Below are 19,913 nucleotides of genomic sequence, written 5' to 3' on the forward strand. Positions count from 1 at the left end.
CACATCATCATGGAGTCATTTACTGTGGCCGCAGGCATTGCTTTCTGCAGGAAACAAGATCTCAGGAGGTGTTTTCTCCAGAGTCTAAGGTAGTGGAAGAAGCACGAAACGTTCAGATCAGTCCACTGGTGCAGCAGAAGTACATGCTTCCATTTTCCTAATAAAAGTCCCTCTCAGTACATCATACAAACAGTTAACTCGTTTCCAGAGGCTGCCAGGTAAACGCCATTTCTTCTCCTGGAAACAATTCTCAACTAGCTGGGTGGAGACTGCTCACAAATTCCTGAAGAGCAGGAAAACTTCCACCAGCTAAAACACTGTCACTCGTGCCAGGTAGAGGACCCACGTCATACACTTAGCACTTCTCAGAAAAATTAAAGCTGAAAAATGCTCTCCCTCAGAGACAAGGCATAAAAAAGGCATTCCCAGCTTTCCACATTTCTCCATGCAAACTATCCTCTGCCCATTCCCAACCCTGCCCTCCTCTGCAGTGACTCACAGGCAAACCCCAACCTGTTGGACCTTCTGACCTGTGAGCCCACCCTGCAGAGCCCACTGCAGTCCCTGGAGGGGGAACTCCAGCGAGTGCCTGCAGGTCTGTGCTGTGCTCACTTTCTAAAGAAAGCCTCCCTGGCTGCATTCCCAGCTTTCCGCTGGGGCAGCAGCACTTGGACACACCTCGTGAAGGCTGTTAGAGACCAGTCGGTTCACCAGGGACACCCGCACTCTCGCCTGTAGGAGCATCAGGACATACCTGGCAGGTCCCTTTGGAGATGTGGAATTCAGCCAGAAAATAACACAACTTCAGCACAGTCAGGAGGGGAGGCTCCCTGAAACCCCTGGATCCCCCTGTGCAGACCCAGCTGTCTTTAGTCTCAGCAGGCACACAGCAGGGACTCACACTCAGGTCTGGGGTGTGAGGGCTCACCCTGAGCGTGGCCATCCCGCCGTGTCCCCCACTGGGGTCACAAGGACCTGGAATTATCTGGTGGCACCAGAATAGCAACTGAGCAACTGCTCTCCCTAATGGCTGCCCACGGCTCCCAGGGCAGCACCTGCCAGCCCTGAGCCACCTCCTGAGCACAGCAGACCACAGCAGCCAATGCACTTAGCAAGCCTTCAAGAAAATACATTAAAAGAGGACAGTATTACAGCATTAGATGATGAGGAAGGTGCTGCTTTTATATTCCCTCTACCAAAACCCAAAGCATCACGAAAGAAAAAAAAAAAAAAGGCGGTCCTGCACTCAGAGAACAGAATACAGCCATTAGCAAATTAAATACTGTGTTAAATTAATTCTATACACCTTTCATTTAGTTAAAAATATGTTCCAAGTCTTTTAAATCACAGGCACCTTCCTAGAGGGGCCAAAATATCCCAGAAGCAGATTCTCTGACAGGATACAAGCATTCTGCAGCTGGGGGAAAATGAACTGAATCTTCTTTTTAAGCAAAAGAACAGCTGGTGGATTCCAGAGTGAAAGGCACATACCTCCAGGGAACTGCCGATGAGCTGCAATTCCTACAGTCAGGCAGGTCCTATGACTGGAAGTTTCATGCACACAACCTCCCAGAGAAGTGCTGGCCGAGAAGGAGTGGTTTTTGTTTCTCCCCTCCAATGACAAAGGCAAATCAAACTCCACCAGGAAGTGAAAATCCCGTGAGGGTGTTGGCCTCCTCTGGCCCTGCAGAGGGGACCCAAACCATTTTTCCACTCTCCAGCCCTTACTGCAGGGCAGGCAGCTGTGACTATCTCGCCTCAAAATTGCCCCGCTCGGCTCAGCGCTGTGCTGGATGATCCATCGGACAGAAACCCACTGCCCTTTGCTAAGGGCACAGGGTGAGCCCGGCTACACGTACCCGTTTACTTTTACAAGTCTGCGGAAGATTGGTCTGGGAATACCAGGAGTACTCAGCCCCATGGCTGCGAAGGAGTTAAGATTAATGATTAACTTCCCCCATACCCTCCCCCTTCCTGACTTGAGCAAACAAGGCAGAGCCGAGGAACGGGAAGCGGAGGGAGGAGAAAAGGCTGGAGAGGAATCACTCGGTTACTCAAACTAAACTCCAACTTTACAACTGATACCGAAGCAGCTGCACGAAGGCACCACCCCAACCCGGCGGGGCAGGAAAGGCGCAAGCCAGGGCAGGACAGGCGCTCACACACCGTTTTCCCGGTGGAAAAGGACCTCTCCTTGTGGTTGCTCGCCCCAAGGTTCTGCAAACCCTGTGTCCTCCCTTCCCTGCGCCCCAGCCGCTCCCTCCGAGCTCCCAGCCACGACACAGGGAAGGTCTTCCCCATTCGCGTCCCTCTCTGTTCCTGTTTCCGGATCCAATCCCATCAGCAACCACAGGTCCCTGAAGCTCTGCTGGAATGGGAAATTGCGCCCGTTTAAAGGGTCCAACACCGGCAGCAGAACGTCCCCGGGGAGAGCGGCGGTGGCACCGAGCCCATCCCGCCCCATGGGCATCGCCGTGCCAGAGGGAAGGCACGGGCTGCAAATCGCTCCCTTGGAGGTCAACCCAAGGAGTCCTGCAGTCCAGAGCGCGATTTGAGGCAATTATTCAAAACCCAACCAAAAAAAAAAAAAATCAACCAAAGGGATTAACGCTTTGTTTGCCACGCAGCACCTCATCCCAAGAGGTCCAAAAGCGCTGTGCATTCATTTAGGATTTGTGCAGTTTTTAACGCTACCAGAAGACAATGTGAGATAAGAGATGGTGGGAAAGAAGGGAGATTTATTAATGGAAAAAAGGTGTGTCACTCTCACAAATGGGACCAGCAGCTGTAGCCTGATGAACTGTGACAGGGATGCTGTGCCTTGTGCAGTTGCACCTCGTGTCACAGCACTGAGTTCACTACAGTAGCTGCTCCTTAAATGGAATATTAAATGCTTAAATAGAAATATTAAAGGCTCAATCGATTTGCTGGGTAATGAAGTGTTCCTGCCCAAGGTGACTCCTGAGGGACAGCGCTGCAGGAGGTGTTAAGCATCCACTTAGTCCCCCCCAACCCGTAGGAAGCAGCTGACTGGACCATCCTAAGGCCAGTTCCCACAGGCACCATCCATGAGAGGGCACCACCACATCCTCACACAGACAGAGCAAGGAAACCCCGCAGCAGTGCCCACTCTGGCACTCCCTTCACCTCACTCGCTCAGCCCCGCAGAGCCGCGAACCTGTCCCCGTTACAGGCACACAAACTTTCTGCTGCTGCCACGTGTGCTGCACCTCCCCACGGAGCTGCATCTCACACGCTGCAGCCTCCCGGGGCTACTGCCCAATGCTCTGCAAACAACCACACACTGACCTCACCCGCTCTAACCACCGCCCCAAATACTCTCTACAACGCTACAGGCACAGCTCTAGGAGGCAGGATCTCCCAAAGATAAATATCATAGACTTATTTATCTCTAGAGGATAGATTTAGCAATTTTGCAGAAATAAAGTAAGCCAGACACGGTTATACTAGATTTTCAAGCCATTGCTCCTCCACAGGATCACCCCTCCTTCCACTCTCACCCCTACAGCAAGCTACTAACACAACCCACAGACAAAATGTCAACTCACAGATGTGTGCATGGAGCAGAATCACAGTCCAGTTTCCAAAGACCTGGTAGGGCTCAGCCTACCCACAGGCATGGGCTGTGCATACAGAAACCTGTATTTTCCACTCCATTAGCATTGTGCTGCCCAGTGGGGTATGAAAAGGAAAACCTGCTAAAATACCACCAACTCAGCTGCTCTTGCTCGTCATGGCTATGCTGGAGCAGTCACAGAGCTGATAAAACTCTAACTCAGCACAAGAGCATCTCAGAGCTGGTCCTCCACAGGCTCAGGTAACTTGGCCAAGCACCTGATAAAGCTGCATGCAAACATGAGACAGAAGGACAGTCCTCCTCCCTCCACTGGGCAACCCAAAAATTACATGCTCAACTGAAATCACAGTCAGGCCTGAGGGCTACTCAAACCACATCCTCCCCAGTATGAGAGGACACTGGTGTTTGCATTCAAGTGGTTTTTCAACATGAATTTTCCTGTGGAGGAGGGACAGTTAAAGAATGACACCATTTTTGATACCTTTACTGCTATAAAGCACAAGGCATCTGGAGGTCCAGGGACATTAGTTTGCTTCTCTCTCCCTTCCCTCCCTTTTCCCAAAAATCATTATTAACTATGAGCTCCTTGGCATTCTGGTCTACAAATCCCCCATACAGTTCTGCACCTACATTAGATATGTATGAGAGACCCTTATACCAACTGTGTTGCTTCAGGGGAGTTCCCAGCATCTGCCAAAGCTCTGCTGCTCATTTCAACAGCTCAGGACAAGAACTCTCAAGCTGATGCCCAATGCAATGAACCGCTCAGGAAAAGCCCTTTTACCAAGAAAATCAGCAAGGTGGAAGAACAGGACAATCCCTCAGGATAAGCCCCATTTACCAGTTCAAGCTGGACTGAAAAGGGCAATCATCTCCCAAGTTATAGACTGCACATTCCTGCGCTATCTCCCCAGCCCACACCTCTGTGGGCCAAGGAACAGCTCACGCATTCCAGGGGCTCCAAGGCAGGCTCCTGCTGCCATCGCTGCGTGTCAGCACTCGCTGTCCTGCAAACGCAGTATCCTCCAGCAGGAACGGCCTGTGTGCAGCCAGGGGCACATTCCTCAGCTTCCCACATCCCAGGTTTGCCTGACAAAGAGCAGTAACACCAGCCTGGGGATCTCAGCACTGCTCTAAGGTATGGAACAGGAATGGGTAACACCAGGGCCCCTCAGTACTGATGCATCAACACCCTTTTCTAGAAATCTTAGCTGCACTCAGCCCCCTTAAAAAAATGAAGTTACTAAACAGAAAAAGATATATATATATTTAGATGTATCTTCCCATGCATATGGAAACATACTTTGTTCACTCTCCCCTTCCTGTGCATCTCAAAAATGCTCTTGGATTAAGGTGACACAGTGAAGCAGAACATTATGCATTAGTTCTGTAAAAACCTAGACTGCAAGGCATCCACAAATTCACATCTGCTCCTGTGTGTCCAGGGTAACTCCAGCCTGTGTGAGGGCTAGAGAGACACAGCATCCTCACTGAGCTCAAAGACTACAACATTATTGCCAGGAGAAAACAACTTCAGATTTCCACGTGCAGTTCATCTCTCTCAAGAACTGAGGATTATTAAGCCCCGCTGACACAGCAAATCACAGCATTATCAATATAGTAAGTAGATCAAAAGGATGGTGGTCAATTTTCTTCTACTTCTCATCTACTGCTGGGAAGGAAATGGAAGCATAACTGAAGCAAGACACTTCAAATGCCTCAGATATCAGCCTTTCATTTGCAACAGCTGAAAGCCACATCTGTGCATCCGTCAAACTGCATGTTCCCTGTAGCTCTGCTTCTTGCATGGGACATCTGGGAAGTGAGTGACACTGGAGACAGGATTTTTCATCCAGCCACCACACAGAGCAAATGCATTCAGGCACAGGGTCCCATCTCCCCCAGATCTCTGGTGCCACATGTCCCTGACAGCCCAGACACAGCACAATGGGAAATCGGGATGAGATGTCTGAGCACAGACTACAGTGCTTCCCCTTCTGCAGCTGCACAGAACAGGTGTCTCCACCTCCCCTGTTCTTTCCCCCACCTCTATTTATCCAAATAAGTAGAACTGCTACAAGTTTTCCTGGTTTAGGCAGCAGAAGATTCCCAGAGGGCTGGCAAATGGAAAGAAGAAGCAAGACAGCCATAAGGGCAGCTCTCAATGAGGACATGGACTTTACACGATAACGTCTCAGAGTAAGACAAGTTGCAGACCACTCATTTGCAGAATCACAAACCATTCTCCAGCCTTTTTCTCTTCACACCTGTAAGATGCTGAATCCAAATTTGCTATTTGGATATTTTGCTATCCCCTAAATGAATGAGGGGAATTGCATGTCCAGAACTGAACTCTCAGCTTGCAGCCTCATCTGAGCAGCCTCTTTGCAAAATCCCTGAATCCAAACTTTAAAATCTCATTAGGTTCAAATAAATTCTTCTCTCCCCCACCTTCAGGAGTAAATGCAGCTCCAGCTCACATATGGGGAGACAGCTCGAGGTGGTAACCCAATCCCTGGCACGACAGTTTTACATTGTGAGTAACTGCAGAGGAATGGGGAGCCTGGGTATATTTATCTTATTAAACAGCCTTTCAAAAGAAACATCTGCAGTGCCTTGAAAGAGCTGCATCAAGAAGACTTGTTGGAGCCCTGCTGTAGGACTTCACTGCCCTAGAGGTTGACTCCAGAAGGTGTGGGGAGCCCCAAAGACCGACACTGATGGCAGGAATTCCCATTTTAACAGCAGTTTTGACTTTTCTCAGTAAAATGGAAGAACATCATCAGAAATAGGAAAACCATGAACAAACAGGTGAAAGCAGGCATTGATTTCCAGGTAAAAGACATTTATTAACAGGTTCCTAAGGCTTTATATTCTAATCAATGCTTTTAAATGCAAAAGGATCAGAGACTACAAAAGCAATAAAATACAAAAACTACATTCAAAAAGCGACAAGAGAAATTCAAAGTGCAAGCAGATGCTCTTAAAATCCTCAAGTTCTCCAGTTCACATATATAGAAAGCATGCAAAATAGCTTGGCTTATATTCCAAAACATTTTGAGGAGATGACATTTAAAAGTTTTCCAAAATTTAACCAATATGTCAAGAAGGTGGTTAGAATACAGGACACGTAACAGCTCTCAGCCTTCTTGTGAAGCAGGGACTGATTGTTATTTAAGATACAGGAAAGTTCAAGGCACAAAAGTCATTTTTGAGACCTAACAACTGCTGGAGTATCAGTACAGAGCAGCCACTGGGATTTTTAGTTCACGTTGCCTACACCTGCCCAGAGGAAGTTCAGATTGCATGGTCAAAAAAAAAAAAGAATCACTCAGCTATTCCTTTAATGTACTGATGCTTTTTCGAAGCCTTTCTCATTATCATGAGAAATGTGTCACTGCTTAATAAAGAGAATGTCCAGACTCATACATGGTATGGTGAATTCTGATTAAGATAATATCCATGAAATTCTTGAAGCTTCTCTGTAATTTGAAACCAAACCTGCACCCCCTTAGAATAAGGAAAAGTTTGCATTTGTGGCACTGATTTACAAAGTCATGTGGGTGCTTCAGAACAGCTCAACAGCAAAGGCAGCCACCTAGTAGCAGTAATACCTTGCTACACCAGGTTGCAGAGACAAACTAGACAAGAATTCATCCTGTGACAGACAGAACTGCTTTCCAAATCAAGTAGTGGCAGCCCCTGTGAATCCCATCTGTGCCATAACTCCCATATGGAGAGCCAAACCAGCCAGCTTTGCCCAGTACAGCAGCCCATGCACCAGCTCTGACCACTATCAGCAAATGTCTAAACAAAGACAAGACACTGCAGTGTGAGATGTGGTCTGCACGAGCAGCTGGAGCAAGGACTGTGGCTTCCTGTCCCAACCACTGAGACCCAAGCTGGGGAGTTTATTCCAGAGCTTGTGGCCAAGGAGCTGGTCACAACTAACATGCACTACTACCATCCCAAGCATGGGACTGTAACAGTGTGCAAATGCAGCCTGTGTAAAGCAAGTTCAGTAACTGTTCATCAGTAACTACTCACTGCACATTTGGGGGTGAAATGCAACCCCGTGGAGTCCTCTGGCTGTAGTTCCAGCAGAGCTGCCACCACCACCCACTGCCAGTGTAAGGGAAGGGCCATGGGGTCCCTCCTCCCCCCAGCATGCAACCCCAGGCTGTTCCTGGAACTTGCCCTGCTGATCACCAGATGCTTTCTAAACTAATTCAACTTACCAATCCAATAAAAGTTTGCTGGGCTGTTGGTTTTTTTAGATAAACTCATTAGGTTTCTTGGAAGCACAGCTCCAACCACTCCATGACTTAAGCAGCTTTTAGAAAATGTATTAAAAAGACCAATGCCAGAATTGTCCAAGTAAGTGAATAAAACTTCTGCTTCAAATAGGAAAAGCTCTACTTTCGCCTTCAAAACTCAGGCCAAGACAAACCGTAAATCCAGCCCATCCTGCCATTAGTTGAAAGAAATCACCCATCCTCCTGTCTGATTCCCATAATTCATCTGCATCTCAGATGCAGACCAGGAAAACTGCAGCCTGAAAAGATGCAATCAGCAGATACCACAGACTGAAATGCTCTTAGATTCTGGAGACATCCCTCACCATTACCTGCCACTTCCACCTGAGCCTATACTGACATCTTATTTTGGCTTTCCAGCCCCAAAACTGTGCCAGGGCTCAGTCAGTAGGGCAGCACATGTTATGTACCCATTGGTGTTCTCTCATGTGCCACTGAGCTTGAGAGTGAGCTTTTGACAGAGCCACCTGACCATAAAACTCCGAAGATGAGCCAACTCTGAACACTACAAAAACCCAACAGAAGCCATCAGGTGAGCTCAGACCTTCCATCAGGTCCCTCTGAGGGCAAGAGGGCTATTTGTGTATGTGCTAGAAAACCATAAAGGTCACCACAAGATCCTTTCTGGAACTGGCCACATCATTTCCTTTCAAATTAACACAAGCATTTCAGTGAAACTCAGACCTGCCCTGTAACCTCAGCAGTGGTGGTTTTGTCCACATGGTGAGGGTGCTGGAACGCTGGCAGCATCACGTGGGGGCAGCAGGTCCCTGTGTAACCCAGCAGGCTCTCAAGGGCACAGCAACACTGTAGGAAAACAGCTGACCAGCCTGCAGCTTGACACCAGCAGTCCCTGGGAATCACAGCCCCATTCCTTGAGTGAGAACCTTGGATCCACCTCTTGTCATCTTTGATGCAACAGGCTGGGAAGTCCTTCAGCTGCTGGCTCTGTTCACATCACCGAGTTGGCAGAAAGGTAACACAGCACAGGCTGAGAGACTGCAAGTGCCTCAAAGATTGAGTCACCACAGCTTCCTGGATGAAACAAATCAGGGCTCTCTGGCCTACAGTCCAATCTGTGTGAAGGAACCACAAAAGATTTTTCTGTAGGACCAGAATTTTTCCACTTAGCTCTTGAACACTAAATTAGACCCCAGCTCAAACTGGCTGAGAGAAATGAACCACCACCTACAAAAGAGAAGCACAGTAGTCATTCTGCCTTTCTCCAACTTCCTTAGAAAAACTTTCATCCCCTTTCCACTGTTTCAAAACAGTTCATTAGATGGCTGAGATACTGGAAGTCTCACAAGGCACATAACTGCTTTCATGGTCAGAGAGAAATATTCCTCAGCATGTTACAAGTTTGCTGAGCATCCTCACAGTGAAAGTGATTTGTGATTTAAGTACCGTCTCCTTTCAGAGGGGATGTACCTGATGCTCCCAAGAAAGAAAATTTGGTTTGAATATGGTTTGTTTGGTTTTCAGATGAAAAGCTGCTAAAACCAAGCACAGCCTTTTGAAGTTCTTCAAATTAACCTCAGCTGTACACTCTACTTGCCATGGCAATTCCATTCTGAAGCTGTCAGCAGGAACACCAGGAAGAACAAACTCTTACTGGCACAAAGATCCAAGGACAGCATAGAGCAAAGCAAGGCCATGCAAGCTCAGCTGAAGTTGGCTGTTGTGTTCTTCCCATATTGCCTCCAAGAGGAGTGCTCAAACTTAGCAGCAGCACTGTGACATCTCTAGTTTCGGAGCCTGTTCCCCCCTCCCCCAAAGGTGTGTCCTCCCGTTTGTTTCTCATTTCCAGAAGTGCTGGGGCAGGGGGGAGGGAAGGGTTATTTCCTGCCATATACAGCATCCTATTTTTTACAGCATGGCCTTCTCCACACTTAAAGTGAAAAGACACATCTTACATTTACTCCCCTCTGTTTATAGTCCTGAGCAGCAAACAGCTCATGCCAAGAGAAAACGCCCTATGCTAAGACCTGCTGCCTAAAACTGAATTCATGTTCCAGCTTACTAAACAAATCAATGTTTTCAGTTTCACAGCTCCCAAAGACTTCTGAGAATGCCAGATCCAGCTACACAAGCCTTGAATGCCTCTGTACAGCAATTCACAGGCACTCAGCCCACAGTTGTGTGAAGCTAAAACAGCAAATTATCCCTTGCGTGGCTCCTTTCTGTGTAGATTCACTGGACTCTCAAACAAAGTCCTGAACAACAGGAAACCATTTCCACAGACGGATAAGCGTAGTCAAAAAAATTCTTCCACCGCTCTACGAACAATCTTCAGGAGGATGAGGAAAAATTTGTCAAGGGTTTGCAAGTCACAGTTCCAGCTGATCTCAACACTTGCACAATGCTGAAGAGCACAAAGCCAGGCTCTGCTTCACTGGACAGAGAAGTTGGAGATTGCACAGGAAGTTTGTGATGCTTCACACAGACGTAACCAGCCTTTACTCACTGCTCCAACTTTTGACCTCCAGTGATTCAGACCTCTGCGATTTAAGTACCACTGTCCTCAGATGACCGTCCCACCCGCAAGTTTCAGTGCTAATCACAGTGGAATCCATTTTCAGTTACAGTTTTCAGTCACAGCTGTCGACAGTCCCACACCCTAAACCTAAATCTCCACGTATTCAATTTTATGTTGATATAACAGGCTGTGACAACACAGAAGCACAGAAGAACCTGTACCTTTCAGAAATGGAGAACTGATATGCAGCCCTGAAGAGCCCAGCATAACATGGCAAGTCCAAGTTATATCAGAATAGAATGCAAGTCTGACTCTCAGGCCTGTACTAAAAATATTTAAGTTGGAATTTCTCAGCCTGAATCTGCAGCCTGCTAGGAGCTCCACCTGCCACCAAGTCTTTTGTCAGAATCCTCTCCTTTTGGAAGCAAATCGTCTGGTGTTCTGGCAGGCAGTTATAGTTAGTCCTATGAAAGATTACAAAGAACAACTATCTGCACAAATTAGAGAGTCTCCATTTCACTCCCTGTGTGTCAACTGTGAAATTGGAAACAGCTTGGGGCTCCAAGGAGGGTAAGTACAGCCTCTGACAGTCTTCTCCTACAGTGGCTCTTCTTGTGCAAGATCTATTTCTGATCTCCCTGACAGCAAACACATCCTCAGGCGTTTCCAGGAAGACCCAGACAAAGGCATTAGCAGTGGCCAGTACTGACCCAGCTGCCTCTGGGAGGCAGGTGAGTTGGCTCAGACAAAAGTGAGGAACATCTGCTCTGTTCAAACACAGCTCCAGCTGAACCGGAGCGAAATGACATCCTGGATGAGACCGGAGCGAGTGTAAACATTTCACACAAGCCACTAAGCAGTTAATACCACCTCAGTACTGACCTGAGCTGGACTCCAGCCAACATCCTGGATGGAAAGAAAAATTTAAATACTACCAAAAACATCAGTCACCAATACACTAATTTTTTTTAGTCTCTTATTTATTCTTATGCACGCAAAATAGTAAGTTTACCCTCCTTGTGCATGTCATAAGAATTTTTATTTGCTGTTGGCTCTGAAAGTTTCTAGAAATTGGGATCAACATTAAAAAAAATTCCAACAAGATCTGCTCTCCTCTGCCAAAACAACAACAAAAAAATATTCATGAAAACCAAACAAGCAGCCACTGAACTGTCCCGTCAGGGAAAATTTCCCAGGGCCAAGGCCTCTGGACAAAATACCAAGTCCCTTGTATTCCTACAGGAAGAGGGGCTCAGCCAAGCCAGCTATCTGAGGAACCAGACCCTTCCTGCTACACCAGTGTACAGCTACTCCAGCAGCACTAGGTCAAAACACAGTGCTGCCATTTTACAAACATCTGACAAATCCAGTACAAAGGAGATCTCCCTTAAACAAAGAGTCCAAGGATGGGTATAGAAACAGCAGGAAATGACATACTGTGGATTTTAAACCATGGATCTGGTAAAGGGAGTAAAAAGAAGCTCAAGGTTTGAGTGCAGAGATGTGCAGCACCCGGCTACTACCAAGAACACCTCTACAAGCCCACTGAAAAGAAGGTTTTTTTTAAACCCCTGGGTTGGTATTTGGTTGAGATTTGCATAACTTTAGGCAGTTGGGTCTGACTTGAACTGGAAGTACGGAGTTTACAACACATTCTAATCCAAGACTGGATCACTCTTTCTGAGCAGTTTCTAGGCAGTAGAAATCAGCAGTGGCAAATCAGAACAGTGTGAACACACAGCAGTGGCCTCCAAATCTCTGGGCATCAGCAATCCTTGTGTGCTTGTGCTCCAGATCCCTCAGGTGGAAGTGACAAGTGCGTAGGTTTGACCCCTTACAACAGCTGTGGAGCACTTACCACGTGGAGATCGTAATTTGGTAACTGCTGATTCTAACTCATCTAGGGAAGGAAAACATGTTACATCAGGATTTACATTGCAACAGAGCACAGGAGTTCCACTGGACAGTGAGCACCCCGGAGCGAAGGATAGAGTTTCACAAGATGCAGAAAGGCAAATTAACAGTTCACCACTGCCAAAAATGGAGAGGTTTTACTCCCTCTTCCAGACATGTGCTGCTGCCACTTACTTGTGTAGGCTGTGGCTCTCACACGACCCCTGTGTGAACCAGTTCAACAGAATATACACCCAGCCAAAAAAAGCTGACTATCTCCTTTTGGGTCAGAAAAGAGATTAGCACAGCAGTCAGCAAGAAGGGCTACGTCCAAACAGTCAGAGAGCAGAACAGGGTAAGGATGAGTGTAAGTAAAGCCATCTCCCCTTTCAGCAGCAGCAAGCCCTTACATTGACTCAACTGGCAGCAGGACCACCACCCCAGACACCCCAGCATCTCATATTGCCACACAGGTAACCACAGTCAGTAACATTGCCAAAGATTGCTGTGTTCCTCTCCATCTGCATAAGTAAAAATGGGTTTGGACGCAGTCAGAGCTTGCACATTCTAAGTTAATTATGAGCCTTTTAAAAAGTAACAGTAACAGGAAAGCATGTGGACCCTATAACCAGTAAAGGGAAGAGTAGGATTTGCATGGTTATGCAAGAATAGACATGAAACTTGAGGAAAAAAAATAGCATCTTTTAAGCTGTGGAAATCCTATCCATGCAGCATAAACAGAGCTGAATATAGACCCGTCCAGGCAAAGTGCCAGTTACAAAATTTGAGACACACATAAAGATGATGAAATGAAGGACTGAAATATTAGTGTAAATTCTGAATTCATTAAAAGCATTAGAATCACAGATTCTGCCCCTGAGATGAAGAGTGCCCTGGCTACCAGCAACAGGAGGATTCCAGTAACAAAAGATGGGGACGCTAAAGAGACACTGCAATCACATCCATATTTAGAATTGTCTCATTGAGGCATTCCTATCCTGAAGGCTCTTAAATGGGATATGGGAATGCTGACTTGAGAGATTTTAGTCCTTGAAGAGAACATTTTTCTTCTTCCCATTCAGTACGTAGCAAGCATATCTCCCAACAGCATAAATATAAAAGCATTCAGCAAATGCAAACCTACCCCTAAAAAACCAAGATATATGAAGGTTTAAAAGCCTGAATCAATAAGGAGATATGAAGTCCCAGCAAATCTCACCCAGATACCGGGGATGCCAAAGAAAAGGTTAGTATATTGAGATATAAATAAAGACTTGCTGGCTTGACCTGCCAACCACTCTGAAGTGGGTTGTTTCCCTTTTTTTTTTTTTTAAAAGGAACTTGTGTCAAATGTCATATGTGGTTTAACTGGCTTGTTAAAAACCTAATTACTAAGGAAGTAATGGTGGATTTTTCTTTTAAGAAGTCTTCATTTCTGCAAGGGTTCTCTGCAACAGGGTGGGAGCAGACTTGGAAGCAACACTAAACTCTTTATAAGCCAAAAAGTTTAAGTCATCGTCAACAATTGACTTTACACAAAGCACTGCCAAAAGCACAATGTAAACTCACAGAGCAGGGCAGGGGGAAATGACAACAAAATATTTAACATTTTTCAGTTGTGCAGATCTTGGTACTACTTGTAACTATAATAGGTAAGAAAGTTTGAAAATTAAGCTTTCAATCTGTTGAGCACTGTACTAAAAGATAACCCAAGTAATTACAGATAGTGGGCAAGGAATAGCTCTGAAAGACAACAGAGTACAGAGGGCCAAGGAGCACATGGTTAAAAATGTGGTTAAAGCAGCTGCTTTTCACTTTAAAGGAGATTCTGAAAATGAAAGGAGGACAATGTTTCAGAAATGAATGTGGGAACTGGTCCCCCAGTCTACTTTGGGAGATGTGGGTGGTAATTTGATGGAAACTGCTGATGGCTCTACAGCTGCAGAGCTCTTAGGGGTTTTTTTCAGTATGGGCAGAAGAATGTGACTCAAGAGTTTCACAATGTCATGACAGAGGCCCACTGAAAGAAAGGAAATTGTTAAAGCCAAACAGAAAACTAACATTTTTAGAACTGCAGTGTATTGGAGCCAGTGGAGGGAGAAGAGCTGGAGAATGTTTAAGGTTTTCTTATCTCTTCCTACATGAGAAGGTAGATGACCTATGGTTCTACCTGTCATCTGGCATCCTGACAGAAGCATTAGGCACAAGTCTCTGGCTTGCTTCATCAGCAGTAAGAGAAATAGTGAGGATTTCTTTTTACCAAGAGCAGTATTAATAAAGCAATTAAACGCGTGACAGCTTCTTCATCTCAGTGCCCTGAACAGAAGTTAATGTTTTGTTATTTGACAAAGACAAATTTTATCCTATCAACCAAAGGCTGTTTTACTCACAAGAGAACACAAGCCCCCAGAAAACTGCAACTAAAAAAAAAAAATAAATTACGAAGACCAAAGAGAAAGTGGATTTTTGAGAGGTAAAGATGAGTAACAGAGACCAATCTCCAGCACTGACCAAAAATGGAAATGCCAGCAATACTGAAATAGAAGCAGCATGAGAATAAACTTCCCTTTCAGAGGTACATGAAATAAATCCTTCTTCAAATTACTTTCTAAAAAAGGGTTTTCACCATGATCTGATTGTTCCACCACCAATCCTACGATAAAAGTCAACAATCATCTGAGATAACTGGACAGAATATTTTGCACTAGTCTAGAGAAGTAAAGATTCCAAGTGCCTACATTTCTGCTTTGCTGAAAATTAAGTTGACTTCTTTGTCTCAACTCATCATATTCTTCCCTGCTATGCACTGAACTAGGGCATGGATTAATTTTCCTATCAAATAGTTAGATGGACATGTATTTCATAGGGACACGTACCTATTCACATCACTATCATCCCAGTAGTGCTGAATACTTTAAAATTAACCTGATCCACCTCAAACCACAGTGGCATCCACAGCCCACAGAGAAACAGAGGGACCAGGCTCTGCCACTACACAATAAATCTACAATTTCCCACACATGCACAGCAGTGCAACTGCCCCCTCACCAAGAACAATATTCCACTTCTATCTCGGCCACAAATCCAAGCCTAAGAGTTTAAAGCAGCTGGAAAATAGAGCAACCCCAACTCCTTTCCCCCCTCCAAACCAGAAAACAAACAAACAAAAAAAAAGCTGTTTCTGCCAAGCAAGCACTGAATACACTGCATTCCATTTCATTAAAACAATTATTCAAAAGCCAGCCAAGAATTACATAAAGCTTCCTCCCTGCACCACCCCCAGCCCCTTCCTTCAACCCTCCTCCCCAGCAAACAGCCTCCTAGCTCTGCAGGGACAGGAACACCAGAGCGGTACCGCTCTGGGGGAGGTGGCACCCAACACCTCACATCACACAGGCTGTTCCATCCCACACACTGCACTCTCCAAACCCGAGCAGTGCAATCAGAGGGCTCCAGCAGATCCAGGCAGCCCAGGAGGTCTCTGAGTTTCTCTGTCAAGTAGTTTTCTCCCTCGCGTTTGATGGTAAGGTAGCATTTTATAAATGAAGCCCTCAACCAACTCCTACACAAAAATGAATGATAACCTAACAGATTTTCTCTCAAAGTCACACAGCCAGGGCTTTTTAAGCATGATCCCAAGGCAGAAGGCGCTGGAGGCACCAGATTTAAGCAACCAAGAAGTACAGGAGCAGCATGCCAGAGCAGCTGTGCTTGTGAGGCACTGCCCAAGGGAACTGCTCAGGACAGCCAGGCAGCAAATCTCAGATTAAGCACCAGCAGGATAGACTGTAAACTACAGGCTTAGGGTTATAAGAACCTGACTGACAAATTCATCCCAAGCTCCACACAGCCACTCTACAGCTCCCAGCCTGACTGACAGTGCTGAGCTCCTCACATTTCACAGCAGAAAAAAAAGCCAGCTTCTTCTGGCCAGCACTGCTCACCCACCCACAACACTGAGTTGGCCACTGATAAGAGATTTCATGACGTGGATGAAATGGCATTTCACTCCCTCCCCCAGTGCTCCAGCTCTCTGCAGGGATCCTGTCTAACTGCTGGAGCTGCTCACATCCAGACAGAATAGTTCCAGCTGTGCATCACACTGCCTAGCCAGGCCTACACAGTCCAAAAAAAGTCTCCCACATAAAACCATAATGAACAAGAATTTCAAACCAGAAGTACTACTCCTAAGCACCTTCCTCTTGGGGACCACCTCTGCCATCAGCAAAAAAGACAAAACCAAACCTAGCCCCAAGGCAGCTGCTGGTGCTGAGGAATGGGGAGCAGCAGATGCAACTAATGGTCAAACAAGATGAGAAGGAGAGACCAGCCAAGCCATCGTCTTATTCCAACTCGTGGGGCACCAGTAACCTCAAGTGACGTGCAGTTAGCCTTAGGCTCTTTTGTCTGACCCAGCTGAAATTAGTGGCTCCGACCCAAAAGAAACCTTTTCACAGAGAAGCCTTGAACTTGTTTAGAACCATGAAAGAGGATAGAACAAGCGAGTATTAAGCCCCTAATCCATGGCAAATTATTTACAGCTCTCCTGCCCATGACCTTTTCTACCTCTGGCTTCTTTTACTGCCTCCTGCTCTTATTAAAACCCAGCCTAACCACAGTTCCTGAGCCACCACAAACTTCCCCACAGCACAAAGTGAAATTCTCTGCTCACCTTCCTCTTCAGCAATAGAAATAAAGCAAGATCCTATGAGGTGTCTAGACAGACTCAGGATTAATTCTGTCTGCCAGCTCAGTTCTGTGGCAAAAACATGGGATTGGTTTATTCCTGGAGCCCCCATACAGTTTGATTTATAGCTGAGCCATTTAAAGCACAATTCCCCATGCAAAGTGTCATTCAGAAAGTTTATTCCCTGGAGCGCCATTTACTTTTTTTGATGTTCTTCACATCATTTGCAAAATGTTAGAGATTTAAACACATGCAATAAACAGTAAAAAACCACAAGAAATCAAGCTACACTCCACTGCATGCTGCCAGCCAGACACACTCAGTACCTCACCCAGCAAAGCCATCTGCACAAACATGGATATTCAGTAAGAACACTGTGAGGAGAGGCATGACAAGCTGCATTGGAAGACTTCAGACTATCTCATCATCATTTAAATAACTCGAACTGAACTTGTTCACAGTGTAGAGACAGTCCAGCACAGGGAAAAAGGAGCCAAGCACTAACAATGCAGGCTGCCTCCCCCTGTGGGCTGCCATAAGTTCTCTTGGCTCCTCATCTTACAGTTGTCTCAAACTGCTTAGATAAATTTCCCATGTAAATTCAGAATAATTACTGTCTGCTACAAGAAAAAGCTGCATTTATGTGAGCAGAAAAAGAGCTTACCAGACTCCTAAACAGCACAAACACATAACCTCAGGGACTGAGTTCCTGTAACTGAAACACCAACACCAAACTTGCTCCACAGCACTCCAGTTGTCATTTCTACTTTGTTTGCTCCATCAGGATTTAAAAACATACATACACAGAAGAGAGAGCATGGATTTTGACATCAGTCAGTCAAGGGAGACTGTCCCCAGCCAGCTGGTGCTGCTCCTTTGGGGCCATTTGCAAAGAGAATGAGCATGAATGGGAAAAAAAACTAAGAGTGATACAAGAAAGTCATCACCCACCTCCTATTTTTATGGTATATCTTTAGCACACAACATTCTTTGAATGACTTCACGACGCTCTGTGGTAAAGGGAAAGACTAGAGTAGAACTACTGTGGGGAACTTGGAAGGGAAAGGAAATCTTTTCTCCCTACTCACAGCCTGTCATAACAGAGGATAAAGGATGAGCAATCAGAAAGGCAGAGAGAGAACATTCAACGGGGCTGAGAAGGGAATAAAAACTTGAAAATCTGATTCAAATGGGCTACTATAAGCTTTTCCAGCAATGGTGACCAGAAAAGCTTACAAGAGTTATATTCTGATATATTCAGCTGGAAGCTATTTCAGAAGCACAAAGATCTCAACCAACATTAACCACACTTTGCAGGTAAGGACTAATTATCCCTGTTCAACAGACAGAGAAATAATATGCCTTAAGTCAGGCCACATTTTTGAGGCTGTGGATAAATGGTTACCTTATGCTATATTAAACACAACCCACAGCTAAAAGAGGTGGCCTCACCTACTTCCCAGTCCACTGTCCATGTAAAAAAAATGATGACTTGGAGAAGAATCAGCTTGCTGACCCAGCCAGCTGTCCAACAGTTACTGTGGACACAAGGAAGGGAGATGGCAGCAGGGAACACAACACACCTCACAGCAGCCAGCAGTTAAATCAGGTTAAACCAATTTGAGATCACAACTTCCACTTTCTCTCCCACCCATTTAACTTTAGCCCAAAGTGGAAAGGAATGGTGCCACTCCTTGTTTCTACTCTGCACTGGGTCTAGTTCAGCTTATCAATCCATTGGCAAATCATTTGTTCAATTTGGGGTTAAAGGTTAGTTTTCCAAAAGATGAGAAATTTGAACTAATTCACTCTGGAGCCTGATCTCATTAAGTAAACAGTGAACACACAAGAGATGGGGAAGCTGAAATCACCATTTTTGGCTGCCATCTGAAACTGGATGAGATGCAAGGTGAAATTTTACAAACACTGAAACAAGGACACAAAGGTGTCCACAGTTCCCTACTTAACATTTTAAAATATCCTAACAGTCATGACAGCCTGTACTACCAGGGCTTGTTCTTAAACCTCACTTAGTTAGGACAGGCTAAAGTGAGCAAGAAAACTCATTCCTTAAAACCCCATCTTCTCATCAGAGCACAGGGAAGCTTCCCACAGACAATGTCTCACTTTCAGGCAGCTGGAGTAGAAGAGCATCTTCATTAACAGCTTCCGCATCAGACAAAAAGGGACACACAAGATCAGTACACAGAGCAGGAAACTGGGACCAGAGATCCTATTCACTCACACTGATTTTCCACTAGCACAACACAACTACATTCAGAATCTGCTCTGGCTGTCTCCAAAGCTGCACTGGATCCTGGATATCACAACTAACACGAGTCCGATTCAAACAGATTTGTTTTGTGGCCATGGACAGGCTTTTTCCTCCCTCTAGTTGCAGAGATTAAGGAATTTATCTGTCTAGCTGTCTTAGCAGCAGATCAGAAAAACAACTCTGATCTAACCAGAAGTGCATTATTATTGCTTGTTCTACTGCCAGACTTAAGAATTTTAGCCATCATTTCTGCAGTTTCTCAACTTGTTTCATATAATAAATGCACTTTGAAGGGAAAGAGGTGACTTAAAAGGGGTCCAGAGAAATCAAAGCATCATGATTCCCTGAGAAAGAAAGAACAAGCAGAGAGAGAGAGAGAGTTGAATACGTATGAGAAGTTGCCCATTTCTTTCTCTAGAGGCAGAGATGGTGTCGGAGGATCAATTTTAACCAGGAGGGCAGCTGAACACTTGGGATAAGTTGACCTCTCCCAGCGAGGGACAAAGGAGCTAAAGACAGCACAGAGTCCAGCCTTTCCATGGAAATAGAGCAACAAGAAAAGAAGCCTCTCTCTTCATCACACACTGCTCGAGGCAGAGGACTCCCTGTCTGAGTTGCTCAGGACAATGAAGTCCCTGTTTTACGAGGGGTCACAACAGCTAAGG

General features: G+C 45.7%; 1 protein-coding gene across 5 annotated transcripts in view; it reads right to left on the reverse strand.

The window, feature by feature from the left end:
* The window catches only part of PXN (paxillin), a 49,452-nt gene that overhangs the window by 21,671 nt on the left and 7,868 nt on the right, over positions 1-19,913 (reverse strand). The window contains exon 1 of one of the 5 annotated variants that reach the window (XM_064675367.1): positions 16,182-16,402. The exons of the other annotated variants lie outside the window; for them this stretch is intronic. Within the exon in view, the coding sequence (XP_064531437.1) occupies positions 16,182-16,290 (109 nt within the window). The 5' untranslated portion in view covers positions 16,291-16,402. Of the gene's footprint in view, positions 1-16,181; positions 16,403-19,913 lie in introns of those variants that run through there. 5 annotated transcript variants of the gene reach the window in all.

This window comes from Pseudopipra pipra, chromosome 18, assembly GCF_036250125.1.
Source record: "Pseudopipra pipra isolate bDixPip1 chromosome 18, bDixPip1.hap1, whole genome shotgun sequence".
Taxonomy (NCBI): Eukaryota; Metazoa; Chordata; class Aves; order Passeriformes; family Pipridae; genus Pseudopipra; species Pseudopipra pipra.